At 40.5% G+C, this 27,384-nt stretch overlaps 1 protein-coding gene across 1 annotated transcript; it reads left to right on the top strand.

Moving 5' to 3' along the window:
• On the top strand, positions 1-27,177 carry smarcd1 (SWI/SNF related, matrix associated, actin dependent regulator of chromatin, subfamily d, member 1). Its single transcript, XM_049582499.1, has 13 exons — positions 1-224; positions 7,778-7,953; positions 9,012-9,054; positions 11,697-11,819; positions 12,463-12,585; positions 14,360-14,476; positions 16,702-16,803; positions 16,937-17,098; positions 18,450-18,547; positions 18,702-18,837; positions 19,754-19,876; positions 22,626-22,727; positions 25,638-27,177. Exons 1-13 carry the CDS (start codon positions 39-41, stop codon positions 25,689-25,691), a joined length of 1,545 nt encoding a protein of 514 aa, XP_049438456.1. The 5' UTR covers positions 1-38; the 3' UTR covers positions 25,692-27,177.
• The last annotated feature ends 207 nt before the right edge of the window (positions 27,178-27,384 follow it).

The raw sequence follows: 27,384 nt of genomic DNA, 5'->3' as shown, positions 1-27,384 counted from the left end.
GCTCCGTGCCTCCACCGGCGGCGACATTCAGAGAGGAGATGGCGGCCAGAGGGGGGTTTCAGTCGGCACCGACGGGAGGTGGTGGCGGAGCAATGGGACCTGGACCACCGGTACCAGGCGCAGGACCAGGCATGGGCCCCGGGACTCCCTCTGGACGCATGGGGCCGTCGTCGGCCGCGCAGAACCACATGTACCGCTCCCCGATGCCCGGGCCTGGGTACCCGGTGAGATATCACTCCATCTTTGCTGCTGACGCGTTAGCCAGTCCGCTAGAACAAAGCCTCTTACCGCTGCTTTGTCACTGGGGCTAACGTTAACCACCGACACTGGTGCGGGCCACAGCTCACTACAGCCGGGAGCCCCGCCGAAAAGTTCCCACCCGTCAGAAACGTTTTAACCGAGTACTTCGAGTGACTACCGGAGTTTGTTTGTTGTTTGAATTTGCTAACCCTCCCGCCCGCTAACGTTTAGGTTAGCTAGTTAGTCACGGTAGCCAATTAGCTTAGCATGCTAACGTTGCTAGCTGTTAACTGTGTTTCTCCTAGTTTGCTCGCTAAATAACACCGTTACCGCATTAAGTAGTTTTTAAAGACTGCGATAAAGGTGGCCTGTAATGTTAAACATCGTACTTTACAAAGTTCAAGCTTTGGTTAAATTCAGAAGTTGGCTTTACAGTGCAGTAACGTTAAAGTGCCTGGTGGTCTTTGAATGAACTGGCTGCAGTTTGTATCACTGCAGATTCTCACATGTTACAGAGGAGGCTCAAACCAGGACCCGACTGCACCTTTTGTGTTCGGCTGTTTGTTGCATGCCAGCTGGTGTTTTCCACCCTGCAGAGGCAACAGCAGCGCCTGCCTTTAGTACAGTCCCACCTGGTTGGTAAAAGTGTTACACAACAAGTTAAGTGGACCCAGGTGGTCACTAAACACACACTCAGGCATTTCTAGTGTGGTGAAAACATGCATTCAGTGTTTATCCATTCGTATCAGGAGTGTAAACTTGTTCATGTGCATAATGTGGTATTTCAATGATGATATAAGTCCAAATCTGAGTTCATATTAAGTTATAGCTCGCCATGGAGGATGTGGCCAACAAGCACAATACATTGGAAACGTGATACACTGAGAGGTCTGCCACTGTCATCAAACTAGGGCTGCATCCAACAGTTATTTGCATTAACTAATAATCTGTTTATTGTTTTATCCGTTAAGTGTTTGGCCTTCAAAATGTTTGAAAATGGTGACAAATGCTCATCTCCCCTATTCTAAAGCCACAATTGATCTTAGCAGATGCTTAAACAAACAGACACACAAAATACTCTTACTAGAAACAAATATAAATAAACAGTGAACAAAAACAAAAGTCAGCCATAATTTTGAACCCAAACGTTCTCCTGTATGGGGTCATTTCAAGTTGTTAAAAATTGTTTTTTATTTATTTTTTTTTCTTTACAAAATGTGTATAGAAACATGTACTTGTGACTGTCTTTAGAAATCTTTTTTGTCTGGCAGCATTCCCACCATCAACGCTGACTCTATGTGAGAGAAAAGTGGTAGCAGCGTCCAGGGCTGGGCAATATATCGATATCATATCCATTGTCATGAGACTAGTGTTGTCCTGGTTTTAAAGGCTGTATTACAGTAAAGCGATGTCATTTTCTGAACTTATGAGACAGTTTTAGCTGTTCTACTATTTACTTTTACCCACTTAGTCAGTATTTCCACATTGCTGATGATTATTTATGGCAAATCTCATTGTGTAAATATTTTCTGAAAGCACTCAAAGTCAATTCTACAATATCCTTGCGATATTGATGTCGAGGTATTTGGTCTATGTTGCCCAGCCCTAGGAGTGTCTTCCGAGCATCCAAAAATAACCATGCCCCTTTGAGGAAGGAGAGTTTGTATACATTTGAAATCAAGTCAAAAATATTAAATCAAACTAAGGACGTATTCACACTGGTGCTATTTGGTCCGCTTTAAACCTACCCTGGTCCGCTTCCACAGATAGTTCAGTTTGTTTGGAGTGGTGTGAACACTCATTCGAACTCTGGTGCGGACCACACAAGCGTGAAAACTGGGGGTCTCGGTTCACTTAGAGTGGGAAATGCAAACGGACTATCCAGTGAACCAAAGACAGGAAGTGATGTTGAGCGCAGTGCATTTTGGGTAGGAAAAACAAATCCCAACAGCACGGACCAGGAGAAGCAGAGGCAAAAAAAGAAAAAGTTGGAAAATGTCTTGTTGGTAGACATGGAGTAGTGAGGAGGTGCAGGTGCTTATTGATATATGGTCAGAAGACTATTTATTGCAGTTGCGTGTTGTTACCCACAATGGATTTCCATTTTCGGTCCTGGCCAATTGATGAGCCGGGTTTTCTTCCTCCCCGTGCATTTTTTCTTCCTGGTCAGTGGTTGTTTCCGACAATACCGCCCCCAAACGAGCAGCTGTTTTAACTGTGTGACGTTGTCCAGGCGGTTTGGTCCGCTTTAAAAAGTGCAGTGTCGGGGCGTCGGTGGCTTGGTGGTGGAGCAGGCGCCCCATGTGCAGGGCTGTTGCCGTGGCGGCCCGGGTTCGAGTCCAGCCTGTGGCCCTTTGCTGCATGTCATCCCCTCTCTCTCTCCCCCCCTTTCACACTTACCTGTCCTGTCCATTAAAGGCAAAACAGCCCAAAAAATATCTTTAAAACAAAACAAAAAAAGTGCAGTGTCAAAGTGAACCGAACCAAATGAAGATGTGAATTTTTGGCTTTCCCCGCCCAATTGTGGACTATCCTGGTGACATTGGACTGACGCAAAATAATTGTAGCAGAGTTCCTTCTTGAGTTTTGTGTGCATTGCAAAATGAAGGCAATAAGAATAAAAAATGTGGGATAAGACTTTTGAATAATGGAGCCCATGTATAACTTTGTACTGCCCTTGGACTGGTGTCTATATGAAATGTGAATCTGCACTAATGCAGACTTCCATGCCTTCAACTTGCTTGTTTTGTGAGACCAGCAGTCCAGAACTTGAAAATATTCGGTTTACTATCCTATAGCACAATAATCCTAAGAGCTGAGGACATGAAATGAGGCAGTGTTGGGAGCAGTTATATCAAAATAGCTGATTATTTTTCTGTTGATGAGCAAGTAATTTCAGCTCTGTGTAAAACATGTAGCGACTGATTTCACAGCATGATCTTGTGAGTACATAAGCGCAGATGTTTCCAACTGTTTGACATTAAAATGGGGTTTTATCTCTCTTTGTGCTGATCCATATTCACAGTGCATTTAACATGGTTAAATACCACTGAGAGGTTACTGTTGTTATCCTGTCATACATGCTGACAGTTCCTCAAGTCATCCTGTAGATTTGTCAATAGACCCTGGCAGATTATAACTTCAGTATTCTGATCTGTAGCTCAGTGTATTATTTTACAAGCTCACTACAATTGTATTATATCATGGGTACGTCTTGATCTACTATGATGTTTCTTGGTAAGGCATATTTGTATTTTAAATCTTGATAGAAAGTCATTTATTTTATATCCGCAGCAATTGAAGTGTTTGCTGCTTAGCTACTGGCAAACCTGAAATATGATTTAGTGAAAGGATGGTACATTTTTTTCTCTCCCGTGTCCTTGAGTGCTTTCACTCATACAAGCAGCCTTTCACAACATAGTCGAAGAGGCTTCATACTCTGAATACTGCAGAACTCCTGTTGTTCTCAGGTAAACCAAGGTTGCACTGATGTATAGTGTAAAGAGCACTAAATGATCGACATGCAGTTCCTTTCTGCCCACACTGCGTTGTGTGGAAAAGGCAGAGCGCATTCATCTAGCTTGTATTGTTGACAAGTCAATGTCCGTCACTCTTTCTCCCCTCCACCCTCCACCATATGCTGAGGAGTGTTCTGCCTTCATCTCACTCATTTGTTGAACTGACTGCAGGAGGGAAAGCTGCAATCAGTGATTTGTCATTTATCTGCTTTTCTCACTTGCACTCATGCAGTCAAATACACGAAGCCGCCTGTTTGAGGTCTTAGCGCTTGGCGTGGTGAGTTGGAAGTGGAGTTTGTTTTGTGTTAACATGTTTGCGGGCGCCAGCATGCAAATTGTTGCTGCTTCTTCTTATAAGATAAAGTCTGTGAATTTGATGATTTGAAAAAGTAGGCTTTGTAATATCTGTAAACAGAATGGAGCTGCTAATGCTATTTGTTCTTCTTGTACTTGAAAATGAAAATTAGTTTTGATGAGTTTGAAATGAAAAGCTTTGCATTAGAAAATGTGCTTCTAATATTTGGCTTCCACATTTACGTTTGTGAAATTAATTTAATATTACATCTTGTAGCAAACACAACCGTCACATCAGACCGACGTTACCCATTTAGACTGAACTGAAAGGATGACACAATTGTAGACTTTTATCCTCCAAAGTGCTGTTTAAACGTTGACCTTGGAAATACAGCTTGCTTTACTAAAATAGGGGTGTTCTGCACTCTTTCACATTGGGACCAGGGCTGTAATGGTTCATGTATTCATGCCAGACTGTCATGGCTCGGTGCATGCGTATGCACAGTATGTATGTAGACTGATAGACGTGGTGTGAAACCAGAGGTTGCAAGCATGAATTCCACCTGGAAACTTTCAGCTGCATGCCATTAGCAACTGTTTCTGCGGTTAGCACAGCAAGCTGCTTGACGTCCACGTCAGTTACACTATGGCAAGGGCAAATGAAACACCGGAGCTCAAAAACCCGCCTTCAGGTTCCCGGTAAGCCAAAACAGAGAGAGTTGTGTATACGCTGAGGGCGGTGTGACGGTTTTGCTTCCTTGTTGGAGGGGATGTGAATGTTAATACATGCAACATATTAACACACATTCGAAAGCATCACCCAGATGTGCCGATCACTAGGAAGAGGAAATAACAAAGCAGATGGAAAAGCAGAACGTGATAAAACTATTACTGGAGGCATTTCCATTTCCATATAACCAAGGTGGAACTAATGAATACATTCCTCCTAATGCACTTGGTTTATGCATTTTGGTATTTTCCATTTCATAGCATGAGATATGCTTTTCAGTTTGGTAGCCTGTTGTGACCACTTGCCTTTTGAAAAGGATTTTTTTTTAAGTTTAATACAGATAAGTTTGAAATGTTTCTTATTATTATAATAAAAATGTAATAGTTTACCAAAGTCTCCAGTGGGAGGATTGTGTCTGTCTTTGACACTATCGTCTGTTCAAAATAAATCCAACCAAAGGGACCCATATGCATTTTTCCCCCTGCTGTACCAGACTTGCATAAAACTGTGACCCCTTCACTGGGGTAAGAGCCGAAGCCTGACCTCTGTGAACCGTTACACCCCTAATTTGGAGCCTTGGACAACAACAACTCATGGACCCACAGAGTAAAAATAAAATACAGACCTTATGAATTTGATTATCTGCTAATTTGCCTCTGTAATTAGCTTATTTTATTAACCCCAGGAGGCACAATGATGTCTACTGATGTCACTGAAGATTCACTTGCTTCCTCTCAATACTTTCAACCTGCAGGGTCTTCGACATCTGTGACAGATGTGTATCTCTAGGTCAATAGCCCCTTTTCCACCAACATTTCCAGGAACTTTTATTTCCAGGAATTTTTTTACCTGGGTAAAAGAATTCCTGGTAATTTGAATTTATTCGAATCAGGCTGATGACGAAGATGATTCGGTGTGTGCCCTATATTTAGCTCCGCCAGCTTGTTGGCTGGTAACATGGTAACATAAGTGCTGGGAGAAAGAATTGGGGCTGTTTGTCTCAGCCAGCAGCTAAATGTAAAAGTATTTTAAGATAAGTGTCAAACTAAGTTAGTCTACATACAGACAGCTGTCAATAGAGCTTATTAGTAACAATTCACTATCAGCCGAACTAGCGTGCTGTCCTTGTGTAAGACATACCGTTAGTGTCGGTGGATGAGAGACTGTGGACGGAGCATATTGAATATCGCTGTCTGCATATTTATCTGTTTGTGCTTGCTGAATACACATATTGATAAAGCATTGGCTTCTTCCTCACTAAGGGTTGATGTCACTTACAGTGACAAGTACAGCTGCAGTCAACTTGAGTAATTTTCGAGTTATCTTCACTTTGTTTCCACCGCAGCTGCTCTGCTGTTCACCCGTTACCATGTCGTGTAGGCGTGTGTGTGGACGGAGCGCAGAGGAGAGGCTGCATGATGATAATGAATTAAACCAAAATGTGAAAAAGTACCGATAAAAGAACTGATACCGTTAGCACTTATCAGTACTATGGTTTTTGATAATTTAGCCCCGGGGCTAATTTAGTACCAGGTTTCGGTACCCATCCTTAATCAAAACACTAACAAAGTGAAGCTTGTAGCAATGAGATCAAGTTTGCAGCCACCAATCAGCGTTCTTTAGCACAAAGCCCCGTCCCTCAAGAATTCCGGGGAATCTGAAAACGTCCTATCCCCCAACTAGGTATTTTTTAAAGGGAAAGTTTGGAGTTGAGGGAAGTTTTTTTTCCCCAGGTAATTTCGGTGGAAACGCGCTGAGGTTTTTTTTTTTTTTAAAATCCTGGGTAAATGATTAAAGTTCCCGCGGTGGAAAAGGGGCTTATGACTATCTCTATTTTGATTCCTCTTTTTGAGACTTCCAACCGGGCTCGCAGTGTCTTTGATGATACAGCCATGTATCATTCTGTGAAACATTAATCAAGATGCTGTGCGCTGTAGTTTCAGGCAGCCAACGCATTAGATCAGTCACTAAAGCTGTAAAAAATGCAATTTGGGTGGTGCCACAGATTAATAATCCTCACCCATCATTAGAGAGTCCCGGGGTTAAATTGTCAGCAGTGAACCTTTGGCACAGTTGGCCATGTTTCAGCAGAAAGCCATTGAGATGTCGTGTCCTGATGACTAGGCACAGTTAATTGAAATATTATTGAAATCACGTAATGGCAAAGTGCAGTATCCAAATCACAGAAGCTGGGATTTTTTTCATACTGAGGGAGGGTGTCACAACATACAACATCCTATATTTGTGGTGCTACAGAGATGCCCCATCCCACAAATCATATTCCAGACATAAGAGAACATGCTTCTTGGTACAGACCCCAGTGAAAATCACATCATCGTATTTATTTTTAGTTATTTATCTGAAGCATAGTGTGCAGCCCTACTATTTTCTAAATTTCATTAAAAAAATTCATAAGCAATTAATCCTCAGATTGTTTTCTCGATTAATGGAAGGAAACAGTAAAAACATGGCTGTAACAATTTTCTATGCCAAAGGTGATGTCTCCAAATGTCTTGCTTTGTCAGGCCAACAGCCTAACGTGCAAATTTACAGTATTAAATAATGTAAGACAAGGAAAAGCAAGAAATCGACACATTTGAGAAACTAAAAACTCTCAGATGTTTGGCATTTTTGCTTGAAATAAAATTGAAAAGGTCAGTTGATTTCACAATAGTTGCTGATTTATTTTCCGTACAACACCTTCTTAAACTGAACCTGGAATAAAGAGGCAAACATGTCAAGGTTTGCTAAGCTAGCTGTGCCTATAGTATATACAGTATACAGAAAACATGTAAGGTATGCTGGTGCACAGACTAGATTCCTTTGAGAATGACAATTGACAGTTTGACATCTTACAAACCCCAATAAATCAAATACCTGAAGTCTTGCTGACTTTGTGAAGCAACTTGTAAAATAGAAAAGAAACGTACTGAAAGTCTTTCTCAGAAGTTTTATGAGGAGAAAAATAATCATTTTTCCTATATTTTCTCTGCAGAGACCGGGCATGCCTCCGTCCAGTCGCATGACCCCGCAGGGACCAGCCATGGGCCCGCCAGGATATGGCAACAGCCCAGTGTCTCGCCCTGTGATGCCTGGTGTGATGGACCCATCTCGCAAGAGGCCCGCCCCCCAACAGATCCAGCAGGTTCAGCAGCAGAACCGCAACCAGCAGTAAGTCGTCCCCTCTTATACGGACAGTCAGTATTTAGAGATAAACTCTAAGTATGTGCTTTGTTGTGTTAGCATTGATCTGTAATGGAGGTGTTGAGATATCAGCCTGTAAAGAGAACAAAATGGCTTTTTGATTGTGATCACAAGTCTCCATGGGTTTGAAATTTGAGCCCTGCAGCTGCCCATTCTCTCAGACACACCATCCGACCATCATCACTGCCATCCAAAACAATGTTTCCTAAATCTATCCCCCCATCCCAGGTTCAAAGAAGGGACATTTCTAAATGGGGAAAATAGTTATTATTTTTATTGTATAAAGAAATGCTTTAACAGATGTGAACTGTAAATTGGCCTCATCAAATGTCTTTAAACTTACAAAGAACACTCCTGGAACAGCAGTTTTGTGCTGAACCGATTAATTGAAATGTGAAAAACAGAAATTTAATTGGCATCTGTTTCGATAATAGGTTTTTCATTATAGTCTTTTATTTTGAGCGAAGCAGCCAGTCATCCTTGAATGTGAGGATTTGCTGCTTTTCCCTATTTTATGTCATTGCATCTTGAATATATTGGAGTCAGAATAAGCTATTTAAATAAATTATCTTGGACTGAGGGAAAATTGTGACGGCCATTTTGCACTGACATTTTATAAACCAAGTAGATTAATTGAGAAAATAAGCGGTAGAATAATTGAGAGCCCTATTATTGACATTTAGATGGAACTTTTGTAACAGATTTACCAGCTTGTGTCAGACGAAGGAGACAGAATACAAGTTGATTAGCGAGAGAAAGGTATACGGGGCACTATATTTGGACAGGCACAGTGAAAACACAATCATGACAGCCTTATTCTTTTATATATGAGATGATACCAACTGCCCACATCACAGTAAAATCTGTATATCCTGCACTGCTTTGTTTACTTTTGGACCTGTGGGCTCCTGTTCCCGCTGGCCCCTTTAGGTCAGGGACTGAGTTATTGTGAATATGTAAATCCAGCATTGCTCCGCTTGGACTCGCACTAAAACTTACCTTGTTTGGATAATTTGTTTTTACAGCACAAAGAAGAAGAAGATGGCTGATAAAATTCTACCTCAGAGGGTGAGTGTAAATCACACAGCAGTCCATGGAAATCCATTAATCCTGGCCTTGAGAGAGCGATTGCATTTGTCCATTTTAATTTTAATTCAGGGAGCGCTAAACAAAGGGAAGCAGTTTTTAAAGGACCCTGTTTAAGGCAGGCAGATTATGAGTGCCCTGACTGTAAACACTGGGGGTTGGTTGACATTTTAGGCAGCCTTACTCCCTGCCAGTGTGTTGGTGTCCATGACGGATCACAAAAAAACCTCTGTATCACTTCGCTAAATTCATCTTCTTACACTTCTCTCTAACATCAGCATCCTGCCTTTCCATATTACCCTGACAGATGTTGCGTTAATAACCTTTTCTGATTGAATGTATTCATTTCCTTTGTATTTGAGCACGTCAGGCCCATTTTGAATGTTTTCTCGCATATTTTTAAAATTGAAACTCCCAGCTCTCAAATATACCTACTATCAGATGAGATGTATATTCTCTCTGCAGTCATGCTGACTTTTATTACACTCTTTTATTCCCATAATATCCAGTGTTCAGTACAGCCACTTCTTTATTATACCCTTGTATCAAGCTGCTGCACAGTAGTGTTTTATCTTAAGTCTGCTTGTCACAGAACTACTGTAGCTTCAGCTTTTGTTTCAGCATGTTTTTTTGTGTGTAATTTATATTTTGTAGTTTTTACATAAATATTTTCATATTTTAATCAATAAATGAAACAACTCCATATAAAAAATAATATTTAAAAAAATAAACCCCATTAATATGCAACATAATCTAACTTACAAGCAACAAATTGATTGTCAGAAATATAAAGAGTGTGTATATAAATGCGGTGTATGCGAATATTAAGTAAATGGTGTGTACTTAACTTACAGATCTGTCCACATTAACACATCAAGATGTATTCCAAGTAGTCTCCCCATGTAGTTACATACTGTATTTTTAGCACTGTCTTTAGAGTTGAAATAAATTTATTTGTAAACACCACTTTTGCCAACTCTGTGAGCCATTCCTGAAAAGAGGGCGCACCTGGGTTACTCCAGTTTTTAGTTATAATTTGGTTTCCCCCTAGACTTGCCAAGGTAGTCTGTGTAATTGGATTTACAAGAGGTTTGGGACTAAATTACTTGGCCAACGCCCCCACTGCTGTTTTTGTTTGTTTTTTTTTCTTCTTTGTTTTTTTTTTTGTTTTGTTTTGTTTTTTAAATCAGCGTTTAGTCCGACAGCAAATGCTACAGTTCTAAACTGAAAGTGGGGACTCCAAATAGCAGCAGCACACCGTGGCAGGAGTCGTATAATGTGACAAGATTAAGAGGAGTAGATTAACAAGACGATGGCAGAGGATGTGGTGTGTAACTGGAAATATTTCTGATTAAACCCAAGGGAATCTGTTAACGTTAATGAGGGAAAAGTTGGTTACACCACTGAGAAGTTGGAGGTGTGCAGCCTGTTTTCCGCAGCGAACATCTAACAGCTTACTTGTTCCAACACTCAGTGCAATATTTCAGACTGATCCATTGTCAACAAAGTGTCTTGTTTTGTAGGCACATTTTTTTACGCTGCATTTCTTATAACTACTTCCTTATGAAAGTCAACCCATGTTTCACCAGTTAAATGCTTTAATGTGAAGCTGCGGTAGTAGGAAATACTCAGTTAGCATTAGCAGTATCTTAAAACTGCGCCCTATAGTTATTGAGCATCATCTACAAACGTCTTGTCTTGTAAAATGTCTTGTCTAATCTGTAACACTGGCGTTGTCTTGGGTTATTAACCGGTGGGAAAGTTTCCTGAGATGTAAATTGCAGATTAGTGAGACCATAAGGCCTCAGGCAGAGCGTTGGTTTCAGACTGTAATGTTATTGTGTAGAAGTTGTTGGAGCAGTTACACCTGCTTGTTGTCATATTCTTGTCACGACAGCTTATTAAAAAGCGTGAAGCACGTAATTTCCCAGTTTTAATCTTGTAACTCTGTTTTAATTGATCATTTCTCTCTTGTTATATGCCAAATATATCTCTGTTCTCCTCCAGGTAGAACAGTTTCAAATGTTTGATAACTCATCCTGCAGGGTGTTAACAAAATGTATCCAGACAAATGAGACTTTGGGCGACTAGTTGGCCACACCAGTCATATAAAAAAATATTGTAGTAGCTAACAGAGCAATATGGAGAGACACAGGAATGGAGTGTGTTTGGCTATCATTGGGCAAAACCTTTGTTTTCATTTACGAAGCAATGTGGCGGAGGTCGATTTTATTCATCTCCCTTGCCTGTTCTCCTCTTGATCTATCGGTGAGGGATGTGTGTGTGGAGCCAGCAGTCAGTTTAGCAGCTGACTCCACTGTGGCGCTGTGTTGTGCTCAACTCTAACCCTCACCACCTTTCAGTGATCCAACCAAATGCAAAGGATTTGATTTAAATCCCTCTTGTAACTGTGCGCTGCTCAAGAATTCAGTTTCACCTGAAAACACAACAGAAGAGAAGCTAAAAAACGCTCTAACATCCGTTTGACAGGGGTTTTAGGTTGATAGATATGCTCTCAAAATGGTTAATAAAGATGGACATAGAATTGAAAACTGACTGTGTTGCTCTGCTGTACTCATTTGATGTTTCACCAGTGATCACCAGTGTCTTTTATCGTCTCCCAGATCAGGGAACTGGTCCCAGAGTCTCAGGCTTACATGGATCTGCTGGCTTTCGAGAGGAAGCTGGATCAGACCATCATGCGCAAGAGGCTGGACATTCAGGAGGCCCTCAAGAGGCCCATTAAGGTACGGTTCAATTAAAGTCTTCACTCCTGGAATCCCTCAATCACTCCGGTTCAGATGGGAAATTAATTTCAAAGCCATTCAAAGCCCCAGGTGCCTCCATCCATCTCTGTAACTTGACATTTAAAAGTAATGTCATTCAGTAAAGGCTTGTAAAAATGTCTACAGCATTATAAGTGTAGAGGTAAGAGTGGGGGTTTTTTTGTCTGGCTTTTTATCTTACTATCGAACCAGGTGGATTTATGAAGTAACATATTGATGCTGCTATGTTTAATTTTTTTTACAGAAAATAAATGAAGATTGTTGGTTCCAAAGATTCTTTTATGTGGTAGTGGATAAAAAGACGATAGCACACTGAAGGTGGACAACACGCCTGACAGATATTTATTTTATAACAGCTGAAAGCCGACAACACATTGATCTGATCTTAAATTGAGCCTCAAGCTGTCACGGCGAAGCTATCTTATCTTTCCCCTGAGAAAAATTGACTTGATGGAATGAAACAGAACTTGACATGTGGGATTTTAACCGGCACTTGTGTTTAGAAGTTTGACCTCCTGCGCTGATTATCAGTGTCGAAATCAAGTCGGCGTTAAGTGAATGATAGCACATCAATTTAAAGTTTCGTCTGATTGATTGTTTCCAGCAAAAGAGAAAGCTTCGGATCTTCATATCAAACACCTTCAACCCTGCAAAGCCAGACGCTGAGGATGGAGAAGGCACAGTTGCATCATGGGAACTACGTGTTGAGGGGCGTCTGCTGGAAGATGTAAGCTCTTTAATCAAAATATATTGGTTTGATTTTCTAAAATATGAACATTCTCTGTGTGTACAGTATTTATTTATGGCTTAAGAGTTAAAGGGATTGTTCGGATCTTTTGATATGTGGTCATATGAGGTACTTATCCAGAGTCAGTGGAGTACATGCAGGGGGGATGGTGGTCGGTGTGCCCCCAGAAAGGCAGAAGTACTGACCCTGAAGCTAATAAACGAACTGCTGTAAATGGGGTCAGTAGCAAAATGTTTTATGGCCTCCTAAAAGAATCAATAACAGCTTAAGCGTACACTATATTAAGAATATTTTCACCACTTTACCTTGCCGCAGGCAGCCATTCCAACGGGCAATTGGAGCCGTTTTTCTAATCCCCTCCTTAAATCCACCAGACTCCTTTTGACAAAAACATGAATTTTACCTTGCTGAAACGAGGGATGCTGGTCTACTGCTGCCTTGATCGGAGAGTATGTATCATTGTGTGACTTTGGTGAATCCAAACTAAGCCTTTAAAACCCTCGGGAAAATGGTGAAAATTTTCTACCTAAAGTGTTTTTTTTTTCTTTCTGTGTGTTAGTGGTTAAAATGCATCTTACTGCCGCCCCCATCCACAGTAGTACATTGATGTGCTTCTATGTTGCTTCTCCAAACTTGGGGCTTACCGATCTAGATTGTCTATGGATAAGTACCTCATACAACCCCATCTCAAAGTACAGTCCCTCCAGGATATTGGCGATCGCAACAGTTAGTGCAAATTCAGCCAATCCCTGTGAATTCTGCACGGCCAATGTTGTCCTCCAATCGCCACTATTTTACCGCAGATTTGACTATTTAAAATGGGTAAAAACTCATTTCATTGTATTGATTTGTTCAGCACCTCCTTGCCCTTCTCTCTTCCTTTGTCATGAGACTACTGCTACATCTGGGACAGAGTTACACACACTGACAGGGATAACTAAGCATCACATGGCTAATGTCACCCAATGTTTTTTGATGAGTTTGACAACAGAGTTGAGCCGATAAGGTGGTGTGAGATTGTAGGGACAGTGAAACGGCCCTGTGTTGTATGTTAGCAACTGCTGCTGTGTTAACGCGTGCTAATGGGGCAGAGAGAGCAGGAGAAGAACAGCTCTCGAGACCTTCCTTCAGTGTTGCTTCGAACAGCTGTTGTCACCCATCCCATCAACCCCCACATCACAAATAGATTTTTAATTCTTTTTTTCTTTTTTTTTAAGATATTTTTTGGGGCTTTTTAGCCTTTAATGTATAGGACAGACAAGCGTGAAGGGGGAAGAGAGAGGGAGTGACATGCAGCAAAGGGCCACAGGCTGGAGTCGAACCCGGGCCGCCACGGCAACAGCCTTGTACATGGGGCGCCTGCTCTGCCACTAAGCCACCAGCGCCCCTAGATTTTTAATTCTATTGGAATTCTGTTAGGCTCCTAATTCAAGACAGCATCACAACTGTTTTTGCAATTTTCATTTTCTCCCATAATTTAATTGCAAAAAAACACCTAAACCTATTGCAACGTGTACAGTATTTTGTGAAATGAGGCACACCCTTCAGCCCACGAAATCCTGAAGGGACTGATAAGATCTGGACTATCCCTTTAAATTACTGTAACAGTAGTTTGAATTTAAAACCAACAAATATAACCAACCAAATTACAAGTGCCTTTACACTTACGTTTTATGTTTCACTGACACAAAACAACAATTTTAAAAAATTGCTTGCATGAATATTTCCAGTAACAGCTACTTTTATTTTGCAGACGGCCGTGTCCAAGTATGAAGCCACCAAACAGAAGCGGAAGTTCTCCTCTTTCTTCAAGTCTCTGGTGATTGAGTTGGACAAAGACCTGTATGGTCCAGATAATCATCTTGTGGAAGTAAGGTCATTTATTTTATGTATCTGAACATGTACGTCTGCAGATACTAACCTGTTTTTTCTCCCTAGGATAATATATTGTGTTTTTATTTTTTTATTTATTTACTTATTTATTTTCACAAAAGCACGGTCACAGTTTTTCAGTTTTCCCGCTTTAGAAATCTCATAAAATTAGCAACAAACTTTTACTTTCATTACCTATTAATCTGCTGGTTATTTTCTCGATTCATTGATAAATTGTCCTGTCTTAAATATATCAGAAAATATTTGTAAATATTATTATTTTTTTGTTATATTTCTGTTATATTTTCCTACAGCCCTCTTAGAAACATCTTCACATTCCCTTTTTAAAATTACATATGGAAAATAAATGCAAAAATTCTCACTTTTGAGAACCTGAAACCACCTTAAATGTTTGGCATTTTACCCTAAATAATGACTTAAATAATCACTCGATTATTTAAATACTTGCCAATTAATACAAAAAATAAATTGATTATTTCAGCTATAATTAAATTGGATTTTACCCAAAGTGAGTTTTACGGTTTTTGGACTTTTGTTGTATTGTTTCTTCACTGTGGTTAATTCTTTGAATAGACTTGCTTAAATAAGAGCAGCTAATTTTATGATGGGGCAAACAGTATTTTTATAATATGTACTTTAATGATAATTTAATGCTGGAATTTAAATGATTAGATTAGATGTTTGTTGCTACAGTGACAGTCGAAAATGTGCCCTTAAATTCTTTAAAACTATTGATGAGGTTATTTCAGGATTCTTATGGAACAATAAAGCTCCTAGGATTCGTACATCACTATTACAAAATTGTAAATTCAACGGTGGTCTAGCATTGCCTAATTTTCAATTATATTACTGGTCATCACATATTCAGAAGATAACTTATTGGCTTAACTGTGCAGATACTTCATGGTGTCGACTTGAGGCACAATCGTGCAATCGATCCTCTCTCAAAGCTCTACTTACATCCCGTTTACCGCTCAACCCCTCTGGCTTTACTGATAATCCAGTAGTGCGATCCACCCTTAGGATTTGGTATCAATTCAGACGCCATTTCAAATTTCTGTCAGCTTCCTCTAGAACACCTTTACTGAGAAACCATTTAATGCCTCCTTCAAGTACAGATGCTACTTTTCTGCAATGGTACAACAGAGGCATACAGTGCTTTCAAGATCTGTACAATGACAATGGCTTCTGCAGTTATACAGAGCTCTGTGCTCAATATGGATTACCAACAACCCATCTATTTCGCTACTTTCAGATCCGACACTGTGCTACTTCTCTTTTCCCAAACTACCCCCTGATGCCCCCCAAATATCCCTGGGATGATCTTCTTGAGCTAAACCCTAAAGAAAAATCACTGATTTCAAAAATCTATGCTCAGCTCTTAGCACTGAATGAGTGTACCGTGTCCAAGACAAAGGTGGCATGGGAGCAGGAATTGGGCATAACATTCACAGAGGAAGGGTGGGAAAGGGCCATTAAAGGGACCCACACGAGCTCTTTCTGTGCCAGACTTGGACTAATAGAGTTTGAAGTCCTCCATAGAGTCCATTTCTCTAAAGCTCGTTTATCTGAAATATATCCAGGAGTGGAAGATAGGTGCGACAGGTGTCATCAATCTCCATGCAATTTAAGTCACATGTTCTATTCTTGCTCAAAGTTACACAATTTTTGGCAGGAATATTTTGAGACTATGTCTAAAATACTTAGTATTCAAATTAAGAAATGCCCTTTCATTGCGATATTTGGAGGCCCTCAGAACCATGGTCTGTACACCTCTAAACAGTTAGACTCCTTAGCTTTTACATCTTTATTAGCACGCCGCCATCGTCTTCTCCAGTGGAAATCAGTTTGCGCCCCTTCAATCTCTCAGTGGCTTCAGGATGTCATGTTTTTCCTAAAATTGGAAAAGATCAGAGATGGGGTTGGAATAGGTTAATGAGGGGAGGTACTGCATTATATGTGTATTCTTCCTGTGATGTATACGACCAGTTGTTATTTTGTGGAAAGATGTCGAGACAGGGAAGTATGAATAATTTGAAAATGTCTGTAATACCTGTAATATCCTCAATAAAGAAATTAATTAAAAAAAAAAGAAAATGTGCCCTTATAAATGAATCAGTTTATAGATTAATAGAAATACTTTTGTATTTATATGCATATATACAAATACTTGTTGTTAAAATGTTCTTTACGTCATTTTAGTGGCACAGGACTGCCACCACCCAGGAGACTGATGGTTTCCAGGTGAAGAGGCCTGGTGATGTGGGTGTTCGCTGCACCGTCCTGCTTATGCTCGACTACCAGGTAAATAAATGCCTCTCAGGAGGCGCTCTAGATTTTTTTTTTTTTTTTTTTTTTCTTCCAGTTAGTGGAGAGGTGAATAAACGGGATAATCAAATCTAATAGCAGATTCACTTTGCTTTAATCCACCAAACAGCCACCTCAGTTCAAGCTGGACCCTCGGCTGGCTCGTATGCTGGGCATCCACACTCAGACCAGACCTGTCATCATTCAGGCCCTGTGGCAGTACGTCAAGACCCACAAACTCCAAGACCCCCATGAGCGCGAGTTCATCAACTGTGACAAATATCTGCAGCAGGTGAGTGGAGTTTACATGAAGCCTTACTGATTCAGTTTGCTGCTTTATAACACACCAAGAGGCCTCTCAGCTCTTTGAACCTGAGGGGTACAAACTGTAGCCGGTGCATGGAGCTGGAATGATCTGTGGTCACAGTCCTCGTTGATTCCTGCTCTTGATGTTGAACAGTCCGTCTCTCCACCTGTCCTTGTATGGAGACTCTCCCTCTGTGTGGGTCACTGACTGGTTTCTCAGTGCATTTTTATCTGCTGCGCCAAGATAAACAGGATTGTGGAAGGTTACCAGTGAATTCCTACAAAGTTAACGAATGAAATAAATATGCCAGTTCAGCTTACAGTTTCTTAATAAAACAGTGAATTAAAATGTGGTAAAGATGAACTGGAGGCATTAATTTAAAAGATCAGATTTGCTCCTCACTCCTTTTTCCTCACACTATCAGTACAACACACCCTAGGACAAAGAAGAGCAGAGCGATATACTTGTCTCCATAAATATGAACTTAAAAAACTGGCACATAAGAGGCTGAGCTGAGGAGCAAAAACATGATAGTCACCTTCTAGCTGCAGCTAAGTTAAATTGTTAGTGATTAACAAATAAGTAATCGTCTCCACCAGGCATAAACCCGAGGGGCATCATGCATTTGGTCATGTGGGTTTGTGTCTGTATCCATCTGTCTGCAGCTGATCTCAAATACTGCCACCAGTCAGCCTCATATTTGGTGTGTCATGACTGTATGCTCAAAGATCTCTCATGGTTTGAGGTGATTCAAGATAGTTAAAAACCTGTTTTATTTGCTTATACCATCAGTGACAGCTGACTCTTCACTCCTCTCAATCAGCCAGTAGGGGCCGCAGGTCAAAAGCACAGAGCATAACGTTTCCAGACATCGTCTTGGCTAGAAATGATGAGACTTACCATCTGCTGCAGGCCACATTTTGGCTTTTGTCGTGACTCAAAAACTGACATCCATAAAAAAGTTAGGTCTTTTTATGAAGCGGAGCATCTGCAGATTAATTACCTACCCAATGTGTTACGATCCGCCACAGTTAGGTATGATACGAGATAAATTATTCCCTGTTTTTGTTATCTTTGCCGCCATCTTGACTGTAAGGGAGCTGGGAGGGACAACTTCACCGGTTGTAGCTGCACCACATGCATTGTCTAGAATGGCTGCAGCGGCTGGAGCTAGTGGAGATTCTAGTTTATATAGGACATACTGTTTTTCAATTTAAAACTGTCTAAAATTGGGTAATTATCAAGTCCAAAGAGCCTTTTTGAGCTCTAAAAGTCTGCACATGTAGCTCAAAGTTAGAGGATCTTTTGATCAAATGTATGTTTCATTTTTTTGCAGATTTTTGAGACTCAGCGAATGAAGTTCTCTGAGATCCCGCAGCGTCTGCATGCACTCTTGATGCCCCCAGAGCCAATCATCATTAATCATGTGATCAGGTAACTTCCTCACAGTGATGTGCGAGGGTCCCTCTGTGATAAAAACCACACATGAACACTTGATTCTTTTTAATGTCTAATAACAGACCCACAGTTAATCCAGTCTAATGTGACGAATCCACATCTTAACTAAATCTAAATGTCTTCTTTATAGTGTGGACCCTAATGACCAAAAGAAGACTGCTTGCTATGACATTGATGTGGAGGTGGACGACACGCTGAAGACCCAGATGAACTCCTTCCTGCTTTCCACAGCGAGTCAGCAGGAAATAGCAGGACTGGACAACAAGGTACAGGCTGCAGCCCAGCTCGCCTGTGTAATGAAAGGGAGTTGTGTTTCCTGTTTCCTGCTGTATTCCTGTGCTTTCTTGTGCGGGGTCTATTAAACTGAATTCCTGCTGACTTAAGAGAAACTTTCACTTCAAATGTCGAACATTTTCTGGGTGATGTAGTTTGAAATAGCTTAATTCTTTGTGACAACTATCTGCTGCAGCAATGTAAAGGCCATTTTAAGCACTTTAAATTCAATGTGAATAGAGAGGGGTTTTTTTTATTGAACTTCTGTTCCATTGAGCCACAGTGTAGTTTTCCCCTCTGAGCCTACTGAGGGCAATTTCACACATATCTGCTCTCTCAAATTGTTGCCTATGACTTACCAGCTTTTTTTCTATCCAATTTTGAGGTCAGTCAGGTCTTCATGACCTCCTGCGAGCAGCCATTACCTTGGCTGGGATGGCTGTAATCACAGTGATAAGACACGGAGCCATTCCCCTAAAAGACGTCCTCCTGTGTAGTCTTTGTTCTGAGACAAGTCGGCATTGTAAATAGAGAGCGCTTGTTTATAGTTTTTAGGCGCCATTCATTTTGTGACTTTGTTTTGGGTTTGATGACGATTACTGATATACACCCAGTTCCTGCCAGCTTGATATCAGAAACAGCTTGTCGTAAAGCCCGTCTTAGTTCTGTCTGTATGTTTTATAGTGTCTTCTGAAAAACAAAATCATTAGAGCTGGTGTGGTGGTTTAAAGCAGCTTGGAATTGCTGATCTGAGAAATACTCGACATAAAATGGTCATTGAGGAAACACCTGTTATCCCCTTTTTTTCTGTGTCAGTGATATTCCATTTAATTAATCACATTTAATTAAAACCCTGGTAATTACTTTGAATTGATGACCCTTCGCTTTATTCTGTTTAATCATTCTCAGATCCATGAAACCATTGAGACCATTAACCAGCTGAAGACCCAGAGAGAGTTCATGCTGAGTTTCGCCAGGGATCCTCAGGGCTTTATCAACGACTGGCTGCAGTCCCAGTGCAGAGACCTCAAGGTGAGTCCGTCTGTCGCGACTGAAATGGAACTTGAAACACTTTTATTTGTGGCCCAGTATCACTGCAGATACCATGTTGCCCCTGCTTGACGACGCAAAAATCCAAACACTAATGCGGTGTATCAGGAGGGTTGAGTCTGAAATGCTGTACTTTTAAGGGCACCGTCTGAATTCAGTTCTACCCAGGGTGTCTGCTGGTCCTTAAAACGTCTTGAAATGTCTTAAACTTAATCTCAGGTTTGTAAATAGTAGGCCTAAAAAGTCATTAAATGGTCTTAAATATGAGTAAGTGAGGTCTTAATTGCTACAAACATTTCATCTGATGTCATTTCTCCACCTTTTAATTTGTTTTTGTCAAACTGAATCAAGCTCTTGCACAAGAGAGTCCACATTTCTGAAGTTGCTAGTCTTTAAACCTACTTACTCTGATAAACGTATTCTTACATGAAACCTTCCTCTTCATAGGACTACTATATACTGCTTAACCTCTATACCTGTGAATGTGAATTCCCTGACTACTCATGACAGAGTAGTATGGAACAAAAGTCGCAGCCCCAAAGACATCTGATGGAAGCCTTCCCCGTGTCCTTAGACTTTATAAATAATGGACGTAATTATTGTGGCATTGGTTTGTGGACTGCCATTTTGAAGCCTTGAGTTCGGCACGACAGCTGCTGCCATCTTTTTTGGAAGCAGAAGTGAGGCGAGGGGTGAATCTGACTCACAGACTGCAGCAAGCGGTAGACGCCTCACAGACTGCCTGTCAGTCAAGCCATTAATCATGCGAAATTTTGGGCCTTGATCAAATTTAAACAGGTGTGTTATATAAAAAGTCACCTTCCTCACAGTTGTCATGAATGTTCAAATTAGCTGTAGAGACCAAAACTGTTGTTTGCACGAGGCTGAGAACATTTTTATTTCTGCTGTAAAGGTGGGCACTTTTAACATGGTGGTTTGTTTTGGAGCCAGCCTCAAGTTGGTATTCGATGAATTGCAGTTTTTCGCTCTTCCAAGCAAGCGAATCATTGTTTTTCTCGTGCACATCTCGCACAACAGATACACTTACAGCAGTCTGCAAGAGGAAGCTAAGCTCTGGACAGTGTCAGAGGGCAGAACACTCTGCTCCAGTTTTTACCAGACAACGGAAGTCTGGACTTACTTTTTACAAATGAAATAACATTTTTCTTATTACAGAGAAAATTAAGCACCAACAAAAAATTCTGTTGGGTACCGATACCGAATTCCAGATAGTGGTACTGGTTCAAATGTGAACAGTATCCAACCTCATATATCATAGCTATTGTCAGTGTATTGTGCATCCCTGTGTGTTTTGTTTTGTTGCTTTTAGATAAGAGAAAATATTAAAGTCAGGTAAAATATCAGGGGTATATGCAGTTGTCATTCAGGAGACTAAGTGTTCTGCCTTTTTGGAGAAATGTTGAGCAGTAATTCAGAGAGAAATCCATCATTGATAAGAAGATAGCACAGTATCAGTTTGTCTAATGACAGTAGCTTCAATGCATCAGAATGCAACACAGCCAAAAGACTTGTAGTATTTTGAGTAAGGGACATGACTTGTAGCCTTCAACTAGAAACTCTAGCCATTACTGCTGTTATTGTTCCACCTGCCTGCCTAATATAATCATTCTCCTTCTCAGTAGTGTAATTTAACTCGTCTTATTTCTCTCTGTACACACATCATTTGCATGTTTTCCTCGTCCTAGATAAGGCATTTCTCCCCTGTCTGGAGACTTTTTCTTCATTCGAATCAAAGGTCTGAGGATGGAGGATGTCATGCCGTACAGATTAGTAAAGCAGATTGAGGCAAATTTGTGATCTGGGTTATTTAAATTGACTTGACAACCTGTAAAGCCCATTTGAACGCACTGCGGCAACAACAAGCACATTCTGTGGGCGTTAAGGAATGTAGAAAAATACTAACCGAGGCAGAATAAGGCTGCGTCGTTATGGGAAAGTGGATACAAGAAAATAGACTCCTGCTGTGCAAAAAATCTCAGATGATAAAAAACTTAGAGTATCTCTGAAGGAAAAAAAAAATTCTTTTAAACTACGTACAGCCTCTTGACATCTCATTAACCGCTCCTGTCAGATATTAAATGTCAAGGATCAGAAAAAAGAACATCAAAACAACAATTATAAACATGCCCTCTGGTATTTCTGAGTCTGGTTAAATTTTAAGTTCAGTAAATTCCTTGAGGTTGTGTCTGAGGTTAATGATATTTGGTATTATGGAGGTTTGCTGTGGCACAGTGACTTTGGTTTTTAATTCAAGGTGCGACAGTAGGAAGAGAGGCATGTGTTACATATTGACGCCATGCTGTCTCTTAAACACGCCGCTCACTCAGGTGTAACACAGGAGGGCAGAGTAAAAACCAGAGTGTGATACATTAATAACATCTGACTGGATGCATGCTCGCCTTTTGTCTGTCTGCTGAGTGAGACGGTTAACTGCTGACCAGCTGTTCCCACCTGCGGTGTTTGTTCAGCCGAATCTCTGTGAAATTGAAACAAATTCAGTTCAAAGCTCACCGGCTGCTTTCACAGCAACAGTCAGCCTTATCAAAAAAAAAAAAATAAAGGGAGTTCTTGTGTTGATGTGTTTGTCATAGCTGTGGTCAGTGTTTGATAGATGTTATTTATCCCTACAGGATCCCGAGCTCTTTAATTTGTCATCCACAGGACCTGTCGAGATGAAGCTATGTGTCAATGTGTCTTTCTCTGTTTACAGACTATGACAGATGTGGTAGGAAACCCAGAAGAAGAGCGGAGAGCAGAGTTTTACTACCAACCATGGGCTCAGGAGGCAGTCTGCCGCTACTTCTACTCCAAGGTAATTCAATTTATTCCTTTTTTATTTTGTCTTTATTTCTACCACTTTGGTTCGAACTGAAATTTGTCAGCAACTGTCTGATGGATCGTGTAGAGACATTCATATTGACTTGAGTGAAGCCCAAACTATTCGTCAAGCACTACCGTGAGGTTGACATTTTTGATTTTGAGTGAAATATCTATATTGGATGGAGTGTCATGAAATCTGGTTCAGACACTGATGACGCCCTGACGATGAACTGTAATGACTTTCATGATCAGCTGTAGCCTGACATTGCCAGACCAAATCACAAATGCGAGTTGGATTGGAATCACTCGGCTCATTTTCAAGGCTGTGGAAGTAGATGAAAATGCATCTGGACGCATTCAGACAGACCAGATGCATTCAGAGCAACAAAACATGATGTAGCGCTGAGCCACAGACGAATGTAAACAAACTGCGGCGTGCAGAGATGAGATGTGGTGGTGTAGCATTGATGTTTGTGATCAAGTGTTTCAGTTTTTGAAATCAGTACGTGAAGATAGTACTTCAACAGAGTTTCACATCAGCTGTAGCCAACTTGGTTGAAAGAGTGGCACCGCTCTTTATTTAGCTTGTTTTGAAATGGCGTCATCACCTATTTTGCGTAAGCACATATGAGGCCAGCTGGAAATCTGTCATGGCGGGAGGGAACCAGACGTATCTCCCAGAGCAAATACAACATGAGCTCACAGATTCCTCTCATTTCCAGGCTAGAACAGCTGTACTTTGTGTTTAGTGCTCATTAGGACTGCAACTAATTATTCTTCTTCTTCTTCTTCTTCTTATCATTATTGTTATTATTATTATTAGTAGTAGTAGTAGTAGTAGTAGTATTACTATTACAGATAAATCTGCGGATAATAATAATTAATAATAGTAATTGTTTAAATCGTCCTCAGGAGTGAAAGCTGTTTTCAGATCTACTGGGTAACTGGCAATAACTTTTAATTTTAATTTGCTTTTTTTGTTCGTTTTCTCATAAAATGTTTGAAAATAGTAATAAATGCCTCTTATCTCTAGAGCCACAGGTGGTGTAAGTAATTATAGTTTCTAAACAACAATATTCAATTTACTATCAATTAAATTTCCATAAACCACAAATGAAAGCAGCAAATTGTCACATTTGAGAACTTTTTTGTTTATATTGTGCCAAATCATAACAAAAGTTATTTCAGGACATCTTTCATATGAACGGGAATAGACTATACTCTGGAGCCAGAGACTGTCATATTTGTGCTGGAAAATGGCTAGAACACTTAATGGTGTAGTCATTTGTGTTCGAGTGCTTTTTAGCAAATATTAGCAGGCTGACACACAAAGATGGTGAGCATGGTAAATATTATACCTTCTTAAAACAGCATGTTATGCACGGTTGCATGGCTGTAGACTCAGGCTGTGTTCAGACTGCCAGCCCAAAACCTTTCCTTTTTTTTTTTTTTGCATATCAAGATAGATTTTACAAAGTCTGGACAGCAAAAAAATAAATGTGATTTCACATACTGGATCCAAACCACATTTCGAGTTTTTATTATTATTATTAAAGGGTTAATTGCAAGTAGACAACCAATTACCAGAAAAAAAAAGATTAAAGTGTATATATATACTTACAGATACAAAAGTATTGTGGGTTTACAGCACTTTAAACAGCATGACTTAAAACCTTCTTTCCTCATTCTTTTTTGTGCACCCTATTAAGTTTTCTCAAACTATTTTACATTGTGAAAAAGGCATGTGTAATAATGGTATACATTTATATATCAAATTGGGAGATATTCCAGTACATTATTTTTAAGTTGGTTAGGAGAACAGGCATTCTTCAAGGTACCTTTTCATTTTCGAGTCCCAAGAAATGTGGCTGTGACTGTCGCACATACGGGATCCAGTTTGTCCGTAACTTTGTAAATCTGTTCATTCATTTGGAGGTTTGAAAATGTAATACCAATCAGATTTCTAGAGATGGGTCTCAGTCTGGACGTTCAAAGCACTCCAAAGTGTCTTTTGCGTCACTTGCAATTAGAGCTTAGATTGGGCCCAAAAAATCCAGCCCAAACCCACCCGAGCCCGTGCATGTTCTGTCCAAATCCGACCCGTCCCTTTAACTGTAATTATGAGCCCGAGCCCGCTTTAAACCCGACATTTTTTTCAAAGATACGAATGTGGACACTGAAGGCTGACTCTTGTCTTTCTTTCCATGGCATGCCTTCGTCATGTGCCTCTTCAGTGTCGAGGTCCCCGTGTTTTTGTTGTCATATACCAGCATCGTGCTGCACTACACCCAACGAAGCCAACACACAAGCCACCCCCCAGGTGTGATAAGAAGTTGGTTCCATAGCTTAGGTCTATTATGAGAAGCCTAAACCGTCCCAGCCCGAGGTTAGTGGCGGGAAGTTACAGCCTGACCGGTTCGGGCTCAGGCAGAGAATCTAAGCTCTACTTGCAATCCGACACAAAACGACCATTTCAAATCCAGAGTTAGGGAAGTGCTGAACAGAATCCATGCTGCTACTAGCAAAGCGCTAGGGGGGGACAACATTGATAACAATGGTCTGTGGACAGATGCCAGCAGAGAGGCGCTGCACCACCACTTGATATCACGATTGTTTGAAGGGCAAAACAATGGACCTTCACTTCTCGTCCTTCCACGAAAGCCAAGTCACCAGGGTAGTTACATAGTTCCTGACGCCTACTTACCTCAGCAGCCCGTGCAGATTTATTGGTGATGTCTGGACACACATCTGATCTGATCACTTGTAAATAACAGTGCGGACAGTCCATCGTAAAGATCTGTTTGGACCGCAGCCTTAGTCTTGTGTTTTTATCATTGCCAACGTTGATCTTTCATCAGTGCATTGTGTTGTGCTGATTAAATCTCTTTCGTGTGTCTTTCAGGTCCAGCAGAGGCGACAGGAGCTGGAGCAGGCGCTCGGCATCAGGAACACCTAGAGCAATGTATCCACAGGCGGCAAATGAAGAGACGTGCTGTGCCGTCGGAGCCGGCTAACGTGTGAGCGTGTGTGGGATGTTCCAAATGAATTCCTCGCAGAGTTTTCTGACAAACTTAGAAAGACATAGATACTAGATGGCTTTACTGTTATATTGGATGTCCTTGTTTTGTTTCGTTTTCTCTTCACCCTGCAGCTCGACTTCTGTTGCAGTTTAGTTGCTACTTCCACCTTTATTTTCTATTTGTTTTGTTTTCTTTGTCACACTAGAGCTCCTCGAGCACAATGTATTTTCACTTGCATGTCTAAGCCTTACCTGGAAGCATTCCTCTCATTTTGTGCCCACACAAAAGTACAGATTGTACACAAATGAAAAGCAGAGGGAAACTTAATGTATTTTGTCCCTGGATCTAAAAATATCCTAAATCAGCAGGAATGTGTTGACTCTGCCTTGGCTCTTTGTCCCCCTTTTTGCAAAGTAAATTTACATTTTACACTCCCCAATCTGGCCTGTGGATGCTTGCAGTGAGGTATTGATTGTGTTTGTAATCAATCAGGCTGCTCTGCTGCACGCTGGCCGTTCACGTTCACTTTGTCTTAAGCTCTCATCGCTTTGTTTTGACAGTTTGTGCCAGTGTCTGGTGTACGAGAGACATTTCAAAGCTCAATCATAGCAGAATATACATCTTTTTGTTATGGGCGCCATTAAGTATGAAGTTTTCCTTTATTTTGTTTTGTTATTATCAATGATCCTTGTTTTTAAAGTATGTATTATATCAGTACTTGTCTTGTTAGCTAGTACAGATTATCAAGGAAGTAGCTTGTATGAGTACCTCTAGTCTATATAGTTTTGTAAATACTGAGCAGAAAAAAAACTGAAGATGGACGTGAAGTAAAATTGTATCTCTTATCCTGGCAGATGTTTTTCTTAACTCTTTGTCTACGCTCAGATAGTCGAACCACTATTTATATTATTAATCAGCCCTCACTGTGGGAGCACAGTGATTTAGCTCTCCTCAACATAAAGACGGCAGTCACGTTTGACGAATCACTGCTCTGCGGGATGAAACGTATGCAGCGTTCATGTCGCCTGCAAGCTAGGGACAAGTTAAATATTCTGCTTTTAGTTTTGTGTATTTTTGATTATGTGCAGAGAAGCCATAAACATTTGAAGAAGATTTAAAGAGTTGTAGCTTCTTCGTACACTGGCTGAAGACTTTGCTGAGTTCAATGGTTGTTTCCCTGTTGAAAGTAAAGATGAGTGTCCTGGCTGAAACTTTAACGTGTGTGCATTTAATTAACGAATTCCAAGAATACACTAATGTGGGTTTGGGCAGGTACATGATTTGAAACAAGCGGTGGGAACCTCTGGGGTGTAAAGCGACACTGGGGGGACTGTAGTAGTATTTGAATCTGCAGACTTTTTCATGGACCAAACCTATTTTTCTGTATGTTCTTATGTTATAATAAAGGATATGTAAAATGTTCCTGTTTGTGTGAGTCTCTGTGTCCGCCGGTGATTTATTCTACCTCTGTGTAATGAAAACTGCCTTAATATTCCTGTATGGATTATAATTAGACTGCAAGAGTTATTTTCAGTATTGATTTATCTGGCAATTAGTTTCTAAATTAAGTCATTTTTCATTTTACTTTAAACGTCAGAGGATAGTTAAAAATGTATTTAAAACCCTTCA

Source organism: Epinephelus fuscoguttatus, linkage group LG1, assembly GCF_011397635.1.
Source record: "Epinephelus fuscoguttatus linkage group LG1, E.fuscoguttatus.final_Chr_v1".
NCBI lineage: Eukaryota > Metazoa > Chordata > Actinopteri > Perciformes > Serranidae > Epinephelus > Epinephelus fuscoguttatus.
Note: the sequence above shows the minus strand (reverse complement) of the source record. Positions and strands in the feature narration are given on the sequence as shown.